The sequence below is a fragment of the Oncorhynchus masou genome, chromosome 13, assembly GCF_036934945.1.
Source record: "Oncorhynchus masou masou isolate Uvic2021 chromosome 13, UVic_Omas_1.1, whole genome shotgun sequence".
In the NCBI taxonomy this organism is placed as follows: Eukaryota; Metazoa; Chordata; class Actinopteri; order Salmoniformes; family Salmonidae; genus Oncorhynchus; species Oncorhynchus masou.
This window is the reverse complement of record NC_088224.1, coordinates 94,589,505-94,609,714: the sequence shown is the minus strand read 5'-3', so window position 1 is coordinate 94,609,714 and position 20,210 is coordinate 94,589,505. Positions and strand designations below refer to the sequence as shown.

Below are 20,210 nucleotides of genomic sequence, written 5' to 3'. Positions count from 1 at the left end.
TCTTACGAACCCTGTAGATAGGTGCGCCCTCGACAAGGATGGGGGGACGACGGGGGCGCGAAGAACGGGCTTAACACAGGAGACATGGAAGACCGGGTGAACGCGGAAGATATCGCGGGAGAAGAAGTCGCACTGCGACAGGATTAATGACCTGAGAAATACGGACGGACCAATGAACCGCGGGGTCAACTTGCGAGAAGCTGTCTTAAGGGGAAGGTTCTGAGTGGAGAGCCATACTCTCTGACCGCAACAATATCTAGGACTCTTGGTTCTACGCTTATTAGCGGCCCTCACAGTCTGCGCCCTATAACGGCAAAGTGCCGACCTGACCCCCTTCCAGGTGCGCTCGCAACGCTGGACAAAAGCCTGAGCGGAGGGGATGCAGGACTCGGCGAGTTGAGATGAGATGAGAACAACGGAGGTTGGTACCCGAGGCTACTCTGAAAAGGAGATAGACCGGTAGCAGACGAAGGAAGCGAGTTGTGGGCGTACTCTGCCCAGGGGAGCTGTTCTGACCAAGACGCAGGGTTACGAAAAGAAAGACTGCGTAAGATGCGACCAACAGTCTGATTGGCCCGTTCGGCTTGACCGTTAGACTGGGGATGAAAGCGGACGAGAGACTGACGGAAGCCCCAATCAAACGGCAAAACTCCCTCCAAAATTGAGACGTGAACTGCGGGCCTCTGTCCGAAACGACGTCTGACGGAAGGCCATGAATTCGGAAAACATTCTCGATAATGATCTGAGCCGTCTCCTTAGCAGAAGGGAGCTTAGCGAGAGGAATGAAATGAGCCGCCTTAGAGAATCTATCGACAACCGTAAGAATAACTGTCTTCCCCGCTGATGAAGGCAGTCCGGTGATAAAATCTAAAGCGATGTGAGACCACGGTCGAGAGGGAATGGGAAGCGGTCTGAGACGGCCGGCAGGAGGAGAGTTCCCAGATTTAGTCTGCGCGCAGACCGAACAAGCAGCGACAAATCGACGCGCGTCACGTTCCCGAGTGGGCCACCAGAAACGCTGGCGAATGGAAGCGAGCGTACCCCCGAACGCCGGGGTGGCCGGCTAACTTGGCAGAGTGGGCCCACTGAAGAACGGCCGGACGAGTAGGAACGGGAACGAACAGAAGGTTCCTAGGACAAGCTCGCGGCGACGGAGTGTGGCGAGTGCTTGCTTTACCTGCCTCTCAATTCCCCAGACAGTCAACCCGACAACACGCCCCTCAGGGAGAATCCCCTCGGGGGTCGGTGGAGACCTCAGAAGAACTGAAGAGACGAGATAAAGCATCAGGCTTGGTGTTTTTGAGCCCGGACGATAAGAAATAACGAACTCGAAACGAGCGAAAAACAGAGCCCAACGAGCCTGGCGCGCATTAAGTCGTTTGGCTGAACGGATGTACTCAAGGTTCCTATGGTCAGTCCAAACGACAAAAGGAACGGTCGCCCCCTCCAACCACTGTCGCCATTCGCCTAGGGCTAAGCGGATGGCGAGCAGTTCGCGATTACCAACATCATAATTACGTTCTGACGGCGATAAGCGATGAGAGAAAAACGCGCAAGGATGGACCTTGCCGTCAGAGAGGGAGCGCTGAGAAAGAATGGCTCCCACGCCCACCTCTGACGCGTCAACCTCAACAACAAACTGTCTAGAGATGTCAGGTGTAACAAGAATAGGTGCGGATGTAAAACGATTCTTGAGAAGATCAAAAGCTCCCTGGGCGGAAACGGACCACTTAAAGCACGTCTTAACAGAAGTAAGGGCTGTGAGGGGAGCTGCCACCTGACCGAAATTACGGATGAAACGACGATAGAAATTCGCGAAGCCAAGAAAGCGCTGCAGCTCGGCGCGTGACTTAGGAACGGGCCAATCAATGACAGCCTGGACCTTAGCGGGATCCATCTTAATGCCCTCAGCGGAAATAACGGAACCGAGAAAAGGGACAGAGGAGGCATGAAAAGTGCACTTCTCAGCCTTCACATAAAGACAGTTCTCAAAAGGCGCTGGAGGACGCGTCGCACGTGCTGAACATGAATCGGGAGAGACGGTGAAAAAATCAGGATATCGTCCATGTAAACGAAAACAAAAATGTTCAGCATGTCTCTCAGGACGTCGTTAACTAGTGCCTGAAAGACAGCTGGAGCGTTAACGAGGCCGAAAGGAAGAACCCGGTATTCAAAGTGCCCTAACGGAGTGTTAAACGCCGTCTTCCACTCGTCCCCCTCCCTGATGCGCACGAGATGGTAGGCGTTACGAAGGTCCAATTTGGTGAAAAACCTGGCTCCCTGCAGGATCTCGAAGGCTGAAGACATAAGAGGAAGCGGATAACGATTCTTAACTGTTATGTCATTCAGCCCTCGATAATCCACGCATGGGCGCAGGGACCCGTCCTTCTTCTGAACAAAAAAAAACCCCGCTCCGGCGGGAGAGGAGGAGGAGACTATGGTACCGGCGTCGAGCGATACAGACAAATAATCCTCGAGAGCCTTACGTTCGGGAGCCGACAGAGAGTATAATCTACCCCGGGGGAGTAGTTCCCGGAAGGAGATCAATACTACAGTCATACGAACGGTGTGGAGGAGAAAGTGGCCTTGGAACGACTGAACACCGTGCGCAGATCGTGATACTCCTCCGGCACCCCTGTCAAATCACCAGGCTCCTCCTGTGAAGAAGAGACAGAGGAAACAGGAGGGATAGCAGACATTAAACAGGTCACATGACAAGAAACATTCCAGGATAGGATAGTATTACTAGACCAATTAATAGAAGGGTTATGGCGAACTAGCCAGGGATGACCCAAAACAACAGGTGTAAAAGGTGAACGAAAAATTAAAAAAGAAATGGTTTCGCTATGATTACCAGAGACAGTGAGGGTTAAAGGCAGCGTCTCACGCTGAATCTCGGGAGAGAACTACCATCTAAAGCGAACAAGGCCGTGGATCCCTTAACTGTCTGAGAGGAATGTCATGTTCCCGAGCCCAGGTCTCGTCCATAAAACAGCCCTCCGCCCCAGAGTCTATCAAGGCACTGCAGGAAGCAGATGAACCGGTCCAGCGGAGATGGACCGGAAAGGTAGTGCAGGATCTTGAAGGAGAGACCTGAGTAGTTGTGCTCACCAGTAGCCCTCCTCTTACTGATGAGCTCTGGCTTTTACTGGGCATGAGGTGACAAAATGACCAGCGGAGCCGCAGTAGAGACAGAGGCGGTTGGTGATTCTCCGTTCCTTCTCTTTGGCCGAGATGTGGATACCCCCAGCTGCATAGGCTCAGCACCCGAGCCGGCGGAGGAGGGTGGCAGTGATGCAGCAGGTGGCAGTGATGCGGAGAGGGGGGCAACGGAGAACGCAAGCTCCCTTCCACAAGCTCGGCGACGAAGATCAAACCGTCGCTCTATGCGAATAGCGAGAGCTATTAATGAGTCCAGGCTGGAAGGAACCTCCCGGGAGAGAATCTCATCCTTAACCTCGCGGAGAGACCTTCCAGAAAACGAGCGAGCAAAGCCGGCTCGTTCCAGTCACTAGAGGCAGCGAGAGTGCGAAACTCAATAGAATAATCCGTTATGGATCGATTCCCCTGACATAGGGAAGACAGGACCCTGGAAGCCTCTTCCCCAAAAACAGAACGGTCAAAAACCCGTATCATCTCCTCCTTAAAGTCCTGATACTGGTTAATACACTCAGCCCTCGCCTCCCAGATTGCCGTGCCCCACTCACGCGCCCGTCCGGTAAGGAGAGAAATGACGTAGGCGTGCGAGCTGTGCTCCTGGAGTAAGTGTTGGGCTGGAGAAAAACACCACATCACACTGAGTGAGGAATGAGCGGCACTCAGTGGGCTCCCCAGAGTAACACGGCGGGTTATTGATCCTGGGCTCCGGAGACTCGGAAACCCTGGAAGTGGGCGGTGGATCGAGGTGGAGTTGGTGAACCTGTCTTGTGAGGTCGGAGACTTGGGCGGCCAGGGTCTCAACGGCATGTCGAGCAGCAGACAATTCCTCCTCGTGTCTGCCTAGCATCGCTCCCTGGATCTCGACGGCGGAGTGAAAAGGGTCCAGAGCCGCTGGGTCCATTCTTGGTCAGATTCTTCTGTTATGAACTTGAGTGAAGACCCAAAAGCGGTTTAACAGAAACAGAGTTCTTTTAATGAAAACAGGAATGGCATAGATCCTCTTCCGACGTTGTCAATGGCACAATAGAATACCCGCAGAGAGGGTGACAAATGAAAACATAAAGTCCCTCTGAAGAATAGCTGGGTAGCGGCGACAGGCTGCAGGTCGCCCTGGGTCGGTGCGGGTCACAGAGGAACGGTGGTAGCTGATCACACGTAGCATATGATGAACTGGACACGGTGCAAACAAAAGATAGTTAGTAGAGTACAGGATGCACCTGCCAGGCAGACTCCGACAGGATAGGACTAGGAAGAAGCAAACGAGACGATAGCTTGCTTCTGGCATGAGAAACACAAACGAGAATCTGACACCGAAAGTAGCAGGAACAGAGAGAGAAATAGAGACCTAATCAGAGGGAGTGTGCTGACGAGAAGGTGAACTTTTCTAGCTATGTCAGGAAAAATCAGGCATCATCAGCTCATTGTTATGGATGTAACCAAACGCATGTCAATAGAAAACAGCTTAAACAATCGCAAAAGCAGCTACTTTTCTGCTATTCTGGCTGCAGAGGTCATGAGGTGTTAGCCGTAACTAGTTAGCTAACAAGCAAGGGATAAGAATGTTGTCATGAAGGGATAAGAACGTTGTCATGACGGGATAAGAATGTTGTCAAGACAGGATAAGAACGTTGTCATGAAGGGATAAGAACGTTTTCATGAAGGGATAAGAACGTTGTCATGAAGAGATAAGGACGTTGTCATGAAGGGATAAGAACGTTGTCATGAAGGGAGAAGAACGTTGTCATGAAGAGATAAGAACATTGTCGTGAAGGGTTAAGAACGTTGTCATGAAGGGATAAGAACGTTGTCATGATGGGATAAGAATGTTGTCATGAAGAGATAAGAACGTTGTCATGAAGGGATAAGAACGTTGTCATGAAGAGATAAGAACATTGTCATGAAGAGATGAGAACGTTGTCATGAAGGGATAAGAACGTTGTCATGAAGAGATAAGAACGTTGTCATGAGGGTATAAGAACGTTGCCATGACAGGATAAGAACGTTGTCATGAAGAGATAAGAATGTTGTTATGAAGAGATAAGATCGTTGCCATGAAGGGATATGAACGTTGCCATGAAGGGATAAGAACGCTGTCATGAAGGGATAAGAACGTTGCCATGACAGGATAAGAACGTTGTCATGACGGGATAAGAACGTTGCCATGACAGGATAAGAACGTTGTCATGAAGGGATAAGAACGTTGCCATGAAGGGATAAGAACGCTGTCATGAAGAGATAAGAACGTTGTCATGACAGGATAAGAACGTTGCCATGACAGGAGAAGAACGTTGCCAGGACAGGATAAGAACGTTGTCATGAAGAGATAAGAACGTTGTCATGAAGAGATAAGAACGTTGTCATGAAGGGATAAGAACGTTGTCATGAAGAGATAAGAACGTTGTCATTAAGGGATAAGAACGTTGCCATGACAGGATAAGAATGTTGTCATGAAGAGATAAGAATGTTGCCATGAAGAGATAAGAACGTTGCCATGAAGGGATAAGAACGTTGCCATGAAGTGATAAGAACACTGTCATGAAGGGATAAGAACGGTGCCATGACAGGATAAGAACGTTGTCATGACGGGATAAGAACGTTGCCATGACAGGATAAGAACGTTGTCATGACGGGATAAGAACGTTGCCATGACAGGATAAGAACGTTGTCATGAAGTGATAAGAATGTTGTCATGAAGAGATAAGAACGTTGCCATGAAGGGATAAGAACGTTGTCATGAAGGGATAAGAACGTTGCCATGAAGGGATAAGTACGATGTCATGACGGGATAAGAACGTTGCCATGACAGGATAAGAACGTTGTCATGACGGGATAAGAACGTTGCCATGACAGGATAAGAACGTTGTCATGAAGGGATGAGAATGTTATCATGAAGAGATAAGGACGTTGTCATGAAGAGATAAGAACGTTGTCATGAAGGGATAAGAACGTTGTCATGAAGGGATAAGAACGTTGTCATGAAGGGATAAGAACGTTGTCATGAAGAGATAAGAACGTTGTCATGAAGGGATATCATAGAGAACGTTGTCATGAAGTCAACATAGAGTTGTTATGTGGTATAAGTCAATATAGAGCTGTTATAAGACAATATAGAGCTGCTATAAGGTGGTATAAGTCAATATAGAGCTGTTATACGGTGGTATAAGTCAATATAGAGGTGTTATAAGGTGGTATAAGTCAATATAGAGCTGTTATAAGTCAATATAGAGGTGTTATAAGGTGGTATAAGTCAATATAGAGCTGTTATAAGACAATATAGAGCTGTTATAAGGTGTTATAAGTCAATATAGAGCTGTTATAAGGTGGTATAAGACAATATAGAGCTGTTATAAGGTGTTATAAGTCAACATAGAGCTGTTATAAGGTGGTATATGTCAATATAGAGCTGTTATAAGTCAATATAGAGGTGTTATAAGGTGGTATAAGTCAATATAGAGCTGTTATAAGACAATATAGAGCTGTTATAAGGTGGTATAAGACAATATAGAGCTGTTATAAGGTGGTATAAGACAATATAGAGCTGTTATAAGGTGGTATATGTCAATATAGAGCTGTTATAAGTCAACATAGAGCTGTTATAAGTCAATATAGAGCTGTTATAAGACAATATAGAGCTGCTATAAGGTGGTATAAGTCAATATAGAGCTGTTATACGGTGGTATAAGTCAATATAGAGGTGTTATAAGGTGGTATAAGTCAATATAGAGCTGTTATAAGTCAATATAGAGGTGTTATAAGGTGGTATAAGTCAATATAGAGCTGTTATAAGACAATATAGAGCTGTTATAAGGTGTTATAAGTCAATATAGAGCTGTTATAAGGTGTTATAAGACAATATAGAGCTGTTATAAGGTGGTATAAGTCAATATAGAGCTGTTATAAGGTGGTATATGTCAATATAGAGCTGTTATAAGTCAATATAGAGGTGTTATAAGGTGGTATAAGTCAATATAGAGCTGTTATAAGACAATATAGAGCTGTTATAAGGTGGTATAAGACAATATAGAGCTGTTATAAGGTGGTATAAGACAATATAGAGCTGTTATAAGGTGGTATATGTCAATATAGAGCTGTTATAAGTCAATGTAGAGCTGTTATAAGGTGGTATAAGACAATATAGAGCTGTTATAAGGTGGTATATGTCAATATAGAGCTGTTATAAGTCAACATAGAGCTGTTATAAGTCAATATAGAGCTGTTATAAGGAGATATAAGTCAATATAGAGCTGTTATAAGGTGTTATAAGTCAACATAGAGCTGTTATAAGTCAATATAGAGCTGTTATAAGGAGATATAAGTCAATATAGAGGTGTTATAAGGTGTTATAAGTCAACATAGAGCTGTTATAAGGTGGTATAAGTCAATATAGAGCTGTTATAAGGTGGTATATGTCAATATAGAGCTTTTATAAGGCAATATAGAGCTGCTATAAGGTGGTATAAGTCAATATAGAGCTGTTATAAGTCAATATAGAGTTATTATAAGGTGGTATAAGTCAATATAGAGCTGCTATAAGGTGGTATAAGTCAATATAGAGCTGTTATAAGGCGGTATAAGTCAATATAGAGCTGTTATAAGTCAACATAGAGCTGTTATAAGGTGTTATAAGACAATATAGAGCTGTTATAAGGTGATATAAGTCAATATAGAGCTGTTATAAGGTGGTATAAGTCAATATAGAGCTGTTATAAGGCGGTATAAGTCAATATAGAGCTGTTATAAGGTGATATAAGTCAATATAGAGCTGTTATAAGGTGGTATAAGTCAATATAGAGCTATTATAAGGTGGTATAAGACAATATAGAGCTGCTATAAGGTGGTATAAGTCAATATAGAGCTGTTATAAGGCGGTATAAGTCAATATAGAGCTGTTATAAGGTGATATAAGTCAATATAGAGCTGTTATAAGGTGGTATAAGACAATATAGAGCTGTTATAAGGTGTTATAAGACAATATAGAGCTGTTATAAGGTGGTATAAGACAATATAGAGCTGTTATAAGGTGTTATAAGACAATATAGAGCTGTTATAAGGTGGTATAAGACAATATAGAGCTGTTATAAGGTGTTATAAGACAATATAGAGCTGCTATAAGGTGGTATAAGTCAATATAGAGCTGTTATAAGTCAATATAGAGCTATTATAAGGTGGTATAAGTCAATATAGAGCTGTTATAAGGTGGTATAAGTCAATATAGAGCTGTTATAAGTCAATATAGAGCTGTTATAAGTCAATATAGAGCTATTATAAGGTGGTATAAGTCAATATAGAGCTGCTATAAGGTGGTATAAGTCAATATAGAGCTGTTATAAGGCGGTATAAGTCAATATAGAGCTGTTATAAGGTGATATAAGTCAATATAGAGCTGTTATAAGGTGGTATAAGTCAATATAGAGCTGTTATAAGTCAATATAGAGCTGTTATAAGGCGGTATAAGTCAATATAGAGCTGTTATAAGGTGATATAAGTCAATATAGAGCTGTTATAAGGTGTTATAAGTCAATATAGAGGTGTTATAAGGTGGTATAAGTCAATATAGAGCTGTTATAAGACAATATAGAGCTGTTATAAGGTGGTATAAGTCAATATAGAGCTGTTATACGGTGATATAAGACAATATAGAGCTGCTATAAGGTGGTATAAGACAATATAGAGCTGTTATAAGGTGTTATAAGACAATATAGAGCTGTTATAAGGTGGTATAAGACAATATAGAGCTGTTATAAGGTGTTCTAAGACAATATAGAGCTGTTATAAGGTGGTATAAGACAATATAGAGCTGTTATAAGGTGATATAAGACAATGAGGAGACTCTGACCTTCAAAGAAAACACTTCTTCGACAAAGATGTACATTTATTTATGTTTTAATACATTAAAGTTGCACAAGTTATATATTCTTTTTGATTGCAAATTACACAGCACACATCCAATGTATTCCTGTACATAAGTAAAGAAATGTAACAGTTCATTTTTTTAAATATGTGATATTTTTTCTTTCTTCCTCTGTTCACGAGGAGCACTTGTTATTTATAAAATGTAAAAGTAAATAGCTTTCTATTCTTTAAATTATATAAATTGGTCCAAAATCCACCATCTAAGTAGGGATTGTCCCAGAAAGTTTATTATTTTTTAGCTTTCTTAGCTTCTCACAAGAGATTTATAGATATATCATATATTTCCACTTCATATTTTAAGCTTTCCTACAAACCGCAGCTAAATACAAGAATAACAGTGTCAGTTTACAAAAAGCTTGGCAATATCATCTATTTTCTAAATATACTTCATTTTTTTCTCATATAACTGATTAAAACATACACTCATTCTGACAACAGCATGATAATATACCGTAATATTTTACAGCTCTATGATACAATAAAACACGTCTGTCTTCGGGCCAAATAAAGTGACAATAAAAATTATAGAAGAGCAACACAAATCAAAATCAAGGGATAAAATGCATAGATTGGATCATTAGGTTGAATCATTAGGTTGAATCATTGGGTTGAATCCTTAGGTTGAATCATTTGGTTGAATCATTAGGTTGAATCATTGGGTTGAATCATTAGGTTGAATCATTGGGTTGAATCCTTAGGTTGAATCATTGGGTTGAATCATTGGGTTGAATCATTAGGTTGAATCATTGGGTTGAATCCTTAGGTTGAATCATTGGGTTGAATCCTTAGGTTGAATCATTGGGTTGAATCCTTAGGTTGAATCATTGGGTTGAATCCTTAGGTTGAATCATTGGGTTGAATCCTTAGGTTGAATCATTGGGTTGAATCCTTAGGTTGAATCATTAGGTTGAATCATTGAGGTTGAACTATTGTGTTGGATCATCAGCAAATGTTTTCATTAAAATAAATCATTTACAGTTCTTAGTAAAGTAAAGATCACAATTGTGATATGTTTTCGCTCAAATTCTTTGACATTGACAAATCTTTTGATATCTATGATCTCTATCTTTCTCAAATCCTGAAATGCTTGAACCAACACAGACATGCACAACATATCAATATAACTATATATCAATATATCATTATAACTATATATCAATATATCAATATAACTATATATCAATATATCAATATAACTATATATCAATATATCAATATATCAATATAACTATATATCAATATAACTATATATCAATATATCAATATATCAATATAACTATATATCAATATATCAATATAACTATATATCAATATAACTATATATCAATATATCAATATAACTATATATCAACATATCAATATAACTATATATCAATATATCAATATAACTATGTACACATCACTTGAAATAACTGATAAATATATTATCTCAACTTCAAAAGGCAGAACTTGGCTGTAGTATATGGCATGTTTGGGTGGGCAACGTATAGGCAACATATAGTTAACATATAGGAAACGTATAGTTAACGTATAGGCAACGTATAGGCAATGTATAGGCGACGTATAGTCAACATATAGTCAACGTATAGGCAACGTATAGGCAATGTATAGGCGACATATAGTCAACATATAGGCAACGTATAGTCAATGTATAGGCAGCATATAGTTAACATATAGGCAACATATAGTTAACATATAGTCAACGTATAGGCAACGTAGAGTTAGCGCATAGGAAACGTATAGTTAACGTATAGGCAACGTATAGGAAACGTATAGTTAACGTATAGGCAACATATAGTTAACGTATAGGCAATGTATAGTCAATGTATAGTCAACATATAGGCAACGTAAAGTCAATGTATAGGCAACATATAGTTAACATATAGTCAACGTATAGTCAATGTATAGGCAACATATAGTTAACATATAGGCAACATATAGTTAACGTATAGTCAACGTATAGTCAACGTATAGTCAACATATAGTCAACTTATAGACAACGTAGAGTTAGCGCATAGGAAACGTATAGGCAGCTTTTATTCAATGTATAGTCAACTTCTAGGCAACTTTTTGCAATCTATAGGCACCGTATTGGCAACATAAAGGCAATGTCTGGCACTAACGCCTTCCAGCAGCTTCTGTGACGCACCCTCGGCATGTCTACTTCTCAAATGGCACTCTATTCCCTATATTGTTCACTACCTCTAGGGCTCTGGTCAAACGTAGTGCATTACATAGGGAATAGGCTGCCGTTTGGGAAACGCAAATGTCAGTCCCATTCTCAACATCTCTCTGGCATCTCTAACTCTCTGTGTGGTTCTATGGTATATCATGACAATAAACATTAATATTTAATTGCTTGAATATCAGTTTCCGTTTCATACCAACAAATACCTACCTGACTCCACTACCACATGACCAATGCTCTTTACTCTCAACCAATAACCAATCAGCTGTCTCCAAGTGTCAAACTTCTAACTGAGCTAATAAAACAGAGGCAAATGTTGCAGATATCCTTAACCGATACAACGACAATGAAGAACAAAACAAAAATCACAATTGTAGTCACTGATATGCTTTGACAGATAATCCTCGGTTTTAAATTGACACGTTGAAAAAGCAACACATGACATAACCTGCGTTGTCGTTTGTAACAAAGCTCAGATATTGACCAGGTCTGGATGAGCAAGACGAGGGACTGAGATGGTGATCACACTGATCAGCTCACATTGAATCCAGGCCTTATGGTAGTTACTCCAGGACCAGGCCTTATGGTAGTTACTCCAGGCCCAGGCCTTATGGTAGTTACTCCAGGCCCAGGCCTTATGGTAGCTACTCCAGGCCCAGGCCTTATGGTAGTTACCCAAGGCCCAGACCTTATGGTAGATACTCCAGGCCTTATGGTAGTTACTCCAGGCCCAGGCCTTATGGTAGTTACTCCAGGCCCAGGCCTTATGGTAGTTAGTCCAGGCCTTATGGTAGTTTCTGAGGCTTCTGTCTGATTGAACAAACCAAAGAACACAGAAACAACAAACTGAAAAAACTCTGTGTGTGTGTGTGTGTGTGTGTGTGTGTGTGTGTGTGTGTGTGTGTGTGTGTGTGTGTGTGTGTGTGTGTGTGTGTGTGTGTGTGTGTGTGTGCGTGCGTGCGTGCGTGCGCGTGCGTGTGCGTGTGTGTGTCTGTGTCTGTGTGTGTGTGTGTGTGTGTGTGTGTGTTTGTGTGTCTGTGTGTGTGTGTGTGTGCATATACAGTACCAGTCAAAAGTTTGGACACACCTACTCATTCCAAGGTTTTTCTTTATTTTTACTATTTTCTATGAAATAACACATATGGAATCATGTAGTAACCAAAACAGTGTTAAATAAATCTAGATATATTTAATATTTGAGATTATTCGAAGTAGCCACCCTTTGCCTTGATGACAGCTTTGCACACTCTTGGCATTCTCTCAACCAGCTTCACCTGGAATGCTTTCACAACAGTCTTGAAGGAGTTCCCACATATGCTGAGCACTTGTTGGCTGCTTTTCCTTCACTCTGCGGTCCAACTCAACCCAAACCATCTCAATTGGGCTGAGGTCGGGTGATTGTGGAGGCCAAGTCATCTAATGCAGCACTCCATCACTCTCCTTCTTGGTCAAATAGCCCTTACACAGCCTGGAGGTGTGTTGGGTCATTTTCCTGTTAAAAAACAAATGATAGTCCCACTAAGCCCAAACCAGATGGGATGGTGTATCGCTGCAGAATGCTGTGGTAGATGCGCTTATCCATATATTTTTATTCCATCCTTTTAAATTTGTGTGTATAAGGTAGTTGTTGTGGTATTGTTAGATTACTTGTTAGCTATTACTGCACTGTCGGAACTAGAAGCACAAGTATTTCGCTACACTCCCATTAACATCTACTAACCATGTGTATGTGACCAATAACATTTGATTTGGTAACCATGCTGGTTAAGTGTGCTTTGAATTCTAAATAAATCACAGACAGTGTCACCAGCAAAGCACCATCACACCTCCTCCTCCATGCTTCACGGTGGGAACTACACATACGGAGATCATCCGTTCACCTACTCTGCCTCTCACAAAGACACGGCCGTTTGGAACCAAAAATCTCAAATTTGGACTCATCAGACCAAAGGATAGATTTCCACCAGTCTAATGTCCATGTCTCGTGTTTCTGGGCCAAGCAAGTCTCTTCTTATTGGTGTCCTTTAGTAGTGGTTTCTTTGCAGCAATTCGACCATGAAGGCCTGATTCACACAGTCTCCTCTGAACAGTTGATGTTGAGATGTGTCTGTTACTTGAACTCTGTGAAGCATTTATTTGGGCTGCAATTTCTGAGGCTGGAAACTCGAGTGAACTTATCTTCTGTAGCAGAGGTAACTCTGGGTCTTCCATTCCTGTGACGTTCCTCATGAGAGACAGTTTCATCATAGCGCTTGATGGTTTTTGCGACTGCATTTGAATAAATGTTCAGTGTTGACTGATCCTCATGTCTTAAAGTAATGATGGACTGTTGTTTCTCTTTGCTTATTTGAGCTGTTCTTGACATAATATGGACTTGGTCTTTTGCCAAATAGAGTTATCTTCTGTATACCACACCTACCTTGTCAAACCACAACTGATTAGCTCAAATGCATTAAGAAGGAAATAAATTCCACAAATGAACTTTTAACGTGTCACACCTGTTAATTGAAATGCATTCCAGGTGACTACCTCATGAAGCTGGTTGAGAGAATGCCAAGAGTGTGCAAAGCTGTGATCAAGGCGAAGGGTGGCTACTTTGAAGAATCTCAAATATAAAATATATTTTTTATTTGTTTAACACTTTTTTGGTTACTACATGACTCCATATGTGTTATTTCATAGTTGTGATGTCTTCACTATTATCCTACACTGTAGAAAACAGTAAAAATAAAGAAAAAGTAGGCGTGTTCAAACTTTTGACTGGTTCTGAATACATACTGTATTTATATATATTTAATTTATTTACATTTACATGGGGCGGCAGGGTAGCCTAGTGGTTAGAGCGTTGGACTAGTAACCGGAAAGTTGCACGTTCAAACCCCCGAGCTGACAAGGTACAAATCTGTCGTTCTGCCCCCATGATACACGACTACACAATGACATAGTCCACATCTAATGACATGATACACGACTACACGATGACATAGTCCACATCTAATGACACACGACTACACAATGACATAGTCCACATCTAATGACATGATACACGACTACACGATGACATAGTCCACATCTAATGACACACGACGACACAATGACATAGTCCACATCTAATGACATAATACACGACTACACGATGACATAGTCCACATCTAATGACACACGACTACACAATGACATAGTCCACATCTAATGACATGATACACGACTACACGATGACATAGTCCACATCTAATGACACACGACGACACAATGACATAGTCCACATCTAATGACATGATACACGACTACACGATGACATAGTCCACATCTAATGACACACGACTACACAATGACATAGTCCACATCTAATGACATGATACACGACTATGCGATGACATAGTCCACATATAATGACACACGACTACACAATGACATAGTCCACATAATGACATGATACACGACTACACGATGACATAGTCCACATCTAATGACCGGACATACTGTGCAATGAACCAGGCAACAAGAACACTAGTCCTGACATGGCGGTATAAACTCCGGTATAAACTCCGGTATAAACTCCGGTATAAACTCCGGTATAACCTGGTATTACTATGGTATCTTATGGCATTAGGCGTATACTTCCCTATGCCATAACAATGCAGGCGACAGCCATATCAGGGCTACAAGAAAAGGTGTTTGGATGTAACAAAGACCAGGAATCCCTAGGTAGGGGGAGTCCTAAGCACTCAACAGCACACACTGCCTGAGGGCAAAGACGGTTGAAATGACATCATTCCAACCAGAAATCAGGTTTGTAAGCTGGATGTGCAGTTCATAACTTTCAACCAACCTCCTTCCTCTCACCATCAAATATCACATTACATCTATCGTTCCTCTATCGTTCCTCTGTCTTCCCTCTACCTTCCCTCTATCTTCTCTGTATCTTCTACCTTCCCTCTATCTTATCTATATCTTCTACCTTCCCTTCCCTCTATCTTCTCTGTATCTTCATTCTATCTTATCTGTATCTTCCCTCTATCTTATCTGTATCTTATCTGTATCTTCCCTCTATCTTATCTGTATCTTCCCTCTATCTTATCTGTATCTTATCTGTATCTTCCCTCTATCTTCTCTGTATCTTCCTTCTATCTTATCTATATCTTCCCTCTATCTTCTCTGTATCTTCCTTCTATCTTATCTATATCTTCCCTCTATCTTATCTGTATCTTCCTTCTATCTTATCTATATCTTCCCTCTATCTTCTCTGTATCTTCCTTCTATCTTATCTATATCTTCCCTCTATCTTATCTGTATCTTCCCTCTATCTTCTCTGTATCTTCCCTCTATCTTCTCTGTATCTTCTACCTTCCCTCTATCTTATCTATATCTTCTACCTTCCCTTCCCTCTATCTTCTCTGTATCTTCCCTCTATCTTCTCTGTATCTTCTACCTTCCCTCTATCTTATCTATATCTTCCCTCTATCTTATCTGTATCTTCCCTCTATCTTCTCTGTATCTTCCCTCTATCTTCTCTGTATCTTCTACCTTCCCTCTATCTTATCTATATCTTCTACCTTCCCTTCCCTCTATCTTCTCTGTATCTTCCCTCTATCTTCTCTGTATCTTCCTTCTATCTTATCTGTATCTTCTCTGTACCTTCCCTCTATCTTATCTGTATCTTCCCTCTATCTTATCTGTATCTTCCCTCTATCTTCTCTGTATCTTCCCTCTATCTTCTCTGTATCTCCCCTCTATCTTCTCTGTATCTTCCCTCTATCTTATCTGTATCTTCCCTCTATCTTATCTGTATCTTCCCTCTATCTTCTCTGTATCTCCCCTCTACCTTCTCTCTCATGCAGTCCAAATCATTTAGCGGTGCATTCTTAGACACAAAGGCACACTGATGGCAGGTTAATGTTGCGTCCCAAATGGAACCCCATTCCCTTATATAGAGCCTTATGGGCCCTGGTCTAAAGGAGTACACTATATAGAGCCCAATGGGCCCTGGTCTAAGTGATTACACTATATAGAGCCTTATGGGCCCTGGTCTAAAGGAGTACACTGTATAGAGCCTTATGGGCCCTGGTCTAAAGGAGTACACTATATAGATCCTTATGGGTTCCTGGTCTAAAGGAGTACACTGTATAGAGCCTTATGGGCCCTGGTCTAAAGGAGTACACTGTATAGAGCCTTATGGGCCCTGGTCTAAAGGAGTACACTATATAGAGCCTTATGGGCCCTGGTCTAAAGGAGTACACTATATAGAGCCTTATGGGCCCTGGTCTAAAGGAGTACACTGTATAGAGCCTTATGGGCCCTGATCTAAAGGAGTACATTATATAGAGCCTTATGGGCCCTGGTCTAAAGGAGTACACTGTATAGAGCCTTATGGGCCCTGGTCTAAAGGAGTACACTATATAGAGCCCAATGGGCCCTGATCTAAAGGAGTACATTATATAGAGCCTTATGGGCCCTGGTCTAAAGGAGTACACTGTATAGAGCCTTATGGGCCCTGGTCTAAAGGAGTACACTGTATAGAGCCTTATGGGCCCTGGTCTAAAGGAGTACACTATATAGAGCCTTATGGGCCCTGGTCTAAAGGAGTACATTATATAGAGCCTTATGGGCCCTGGTCTAAAGTAGTACACTGTATAGAGCCTTATGGGCCCTGGTCTAAAGGAGTACACTATATAGAGCCTTATGGGCCCTGGTCTAAAGGAGTACACTGTATAGAGCCTTATGGGCCCTGGTCTAAAGGAGTACACTGTATAGAGCCTTATGGGCCCTGGTCTAAAGGAGTACACTGTATAGAGCCTTATGGGCCCTGGTCTAAAGGAGTACACTATATAGAGCCTTATGGGCCCTGGTCTAAAGGAGTACACTGTATAGAGCCTTATGGGCCCTGGTCTAAAGGAGTACACTGTATAGAGCCTTATGGGCCCTGGTCTAAAGGAGTACACTATATAGAGCCCAATGGGCCCTGGTCTAAATAGTACACTATATAGGGAATAGGGTGCCAGTAGTACACTATATAGGGAATAGGGTGCCAGGAGTACACTATATAGGGAATAGGGTTCCATTTGGTGCCTCAGGTCATTGATGTTCAGCCTGATGGGACAGTCAGCTGTTCTATTCAGCTAGTAAGAATTATAGTGTGTGTGTGTGTGTGTGTGTGTGTACGGCATGTTCAGTGAACGCTGGTCATCCAAGGCTCCGGTCAGAACAAGGTTCTGCATGATGATGTCATTACGTGGGTACTGATAGCAAAGTACTTGCAGTAACTGAGAACTAGTTGGCATTTGAACAGAACAGAGAGATAGCACACAGTCACAGCTGTACTGCCCCTGCGACAACAGACAGATAGCACACAGTCACAGCTGTACTACCCCTGCAACCAGAGAGAAAGCACACAGTCACAGCTGTACTACCCCTGCAACCAGAGAGAAAGCACACAGTCACAGCTGTACTACCCCTGCAACCAGAGAGAAAGCACACAGTCACAGCTGTACTACCCCTGCAACCACAGAGAGACAGCACACAGTCACAGCTGTACTACCCCTGCAACCACAGACAGAAAGCACACAGTCACAGCTGTACTACCCCTGCAACCACAGAGAGACAGCACACAGTCACAGCTGTACTACCCCTGCAACCACAGACAGAAAGCACACAGTCACAGCTGTACTACCCCTGCAACCACAGACAGAAAGCACACAGTCACAGCTGTACTACCCCTGCAACCAGAGAGAAAGCACACAGTCACAGCTGTACTACCCCTGCAACCACAGACAGAAAGCACACAGTCACAGCTGTACTACCCCTGCAACCAGAGAGAAAGCACACAGTCACAGCTGTACTACCCCTGCAACAACAGACAGATAGCACACAGTCACAGCTGTACTACCCCTGCAACAACAGACAGATAGCACACAGTAACATCTGTACTACTCCTGCAACAACAGACAGATAGCACACAGTCACAGCTGTACTACCCCTGCAACCACAGACAGAAAGCACACAGTCACAGCTGTACTACCCCTGCAACCAGAGAGAAAGCACACAGTCACAGCTGTACTACCCCTGCAACCACAGAGAGACAGCACACAGTCACAGCTGTACTACCCCTGCAACCACAGACAGAAAGCACACAGTCACAGCTGTACTACCCCTGCAACCACAGACAGAAAGCACACAGTCACAGCTGTACTACCCCTGCAACAACAGAGAGAAAGCACACAGTCACAGCTGTACTTCCCCTGCAACCACAGAGAGAAAGCACACAGTCACAGCTGTACTACCCCTGCAACAACAGAGAGACAGCACACAGTCACAGCTGTACTACCCCTGCAACAACAGACAGAAAGCACACAGTCACAGCTGTACTACCCCTGCAACAACAGAGAGAAAGCAGACAGTCACAGCTGTACTACCCCTGCAACAACAGAGAGAAAGCACACAGTCACAGCTGTACTACCCCTGCAACCACAGAGAGAAAGCACACAGTCACAGCTGTACTACCCCTGCAACCACAGACAGAAAGCACACAGTCACAGCTGTACTACCCCTGCAACCACAGAGAGATAGCCCGTTTCAGTTTGGCTCCAACGACGGCCTGGCACTTTCTTTGTATTTACACAGATATGTTACAGCAGAGGGAGAAAGAGACAGGAACAGTCCTGTCTGTCTGACTGACTGTCTGTCTGACTGTCTGTCTGTCTGACTGTCTGTCTGTCTGTCTGTCTGTCTGACTGTATGTATGTCTGTCTGACTGTCTGTCTGTCTGACTGTCTGTCTGTCTGACTGTCTGTCTGTCTGACTGTCTGTCTGTCTGTCTGTCTGTCTGTCTGTCTGTCTGTCTGTCTGTCTGTCTGTCTGTCTGTCTGACTGTCTGTCTGTCTGTCTGTCTGTCTGTCTGTCTGTCTGTCTGTCTGACTGTATGTCTGTCTGTGTCTGACTGACTGTCTGACTGCTTCGACCAGAGAGAAATCTTTTGTGACCATAATATCTGTGATGACGATGATGAGGACGACGGCGATGATAATGATGACAATGATGATGGTGATGAAGATGATGCATGTCACTGACTAGGGCACCGTTAGTAGGACGGAGGGTGAGGGGGGGGGGTTGCTCTGCCAGTTAGTTTCCATGGTGATTCTGAGATGCTTTAAGTGTTTATGACCCTGTAATAAAAAGCAACATGAAGAAGAAGTCATCTGGTGGACCAGATGGAAGGAAAGATGGTCAGAGAGGATCCTCTGTGTGTGTGTGTGTGTGTGTGTGTGTGTGTGTGTGTGTGTGTGTGTGTGTGTGTGTGTGTGTGTGTGTGTGTGTGTGTGTGTGTGTGTGTGTGTGTGTGTGTGTGTGTGTGTGCAATCGTTTGTCTGTTCTCTACCCAGACACCCAGCAGTTGTGTGTGTGTGTGTTAGAGAGAGTGTGTGTGTGTGTGTGTGTGTGTGTATGCGTGTGTGTGTGTTAGAGAGAGTGTGTGTGTGTGTGTTGGAGAGAGTGTGTGTGTGTGTGTGTGTGTGTTTGTGTGTGTGTGTGTGTCCGTCAGTCCACGTGTCCTTCCATCGTGTATGTGTGTAAGAGAGTGTATGTCCATCCGTCCTCTACCCCGACACCCAGCAGTTGTGTGTGTGTGTGTGTGTGTTAGAGAGAGTGTGTGTGTGTTAGAGAGAGAGTGTGTGTGTGTGTGTGTGTGTGTGTGTGTTAGAGAGAGTGTGTGTGTGTGTGTTAGAGAGAGTGTATGTCCATCCGTCCTCTACCCCGACACCCAGCCATGCGTGCTCGTCTTGACCCCATGGGTCGTGAACCCCTGCGAGGTCACCATGGGTTCAAAGTTGAAGTCCAGCGGGTCTCCGTCCATCAGGGTGTCATGAAGAATGGATTCCATATCACACTCGAACCTCTCAATGGACATGTCGTCCAGATCGCTGGGCAGTTTCTCCAGGTGGTGGTGGTGGTGGTG

At 43.0% G+C, this 20,210-nt stretch overlaps 1 protein-coding gene across 1 annotated transcript in view; it reads right to left on the bottom strand.

Moving 5' to 3' along the window:
- Positions 1–9,010: 9,010 nt before the first annotated feature.
- LOC135553244 (forkhead box protein O1-A-like) overlaps positions 9,011–20,210 on the bottom strand; it is a 158,439-nt gene continuing 147,239 nt past the window's right edge. The window contains 2 exon segments of the mRNA XM_064985420.1: positions 9,011–16,185; positions 16,577–20,209. Of these exon segments, the coding sequence (XP_064841492.1) occupies positions 20,004–20,209 (206 nt within the window). The 3' untranslated portion in view covers positions 9,011–16,185; positions 16,577–20,003.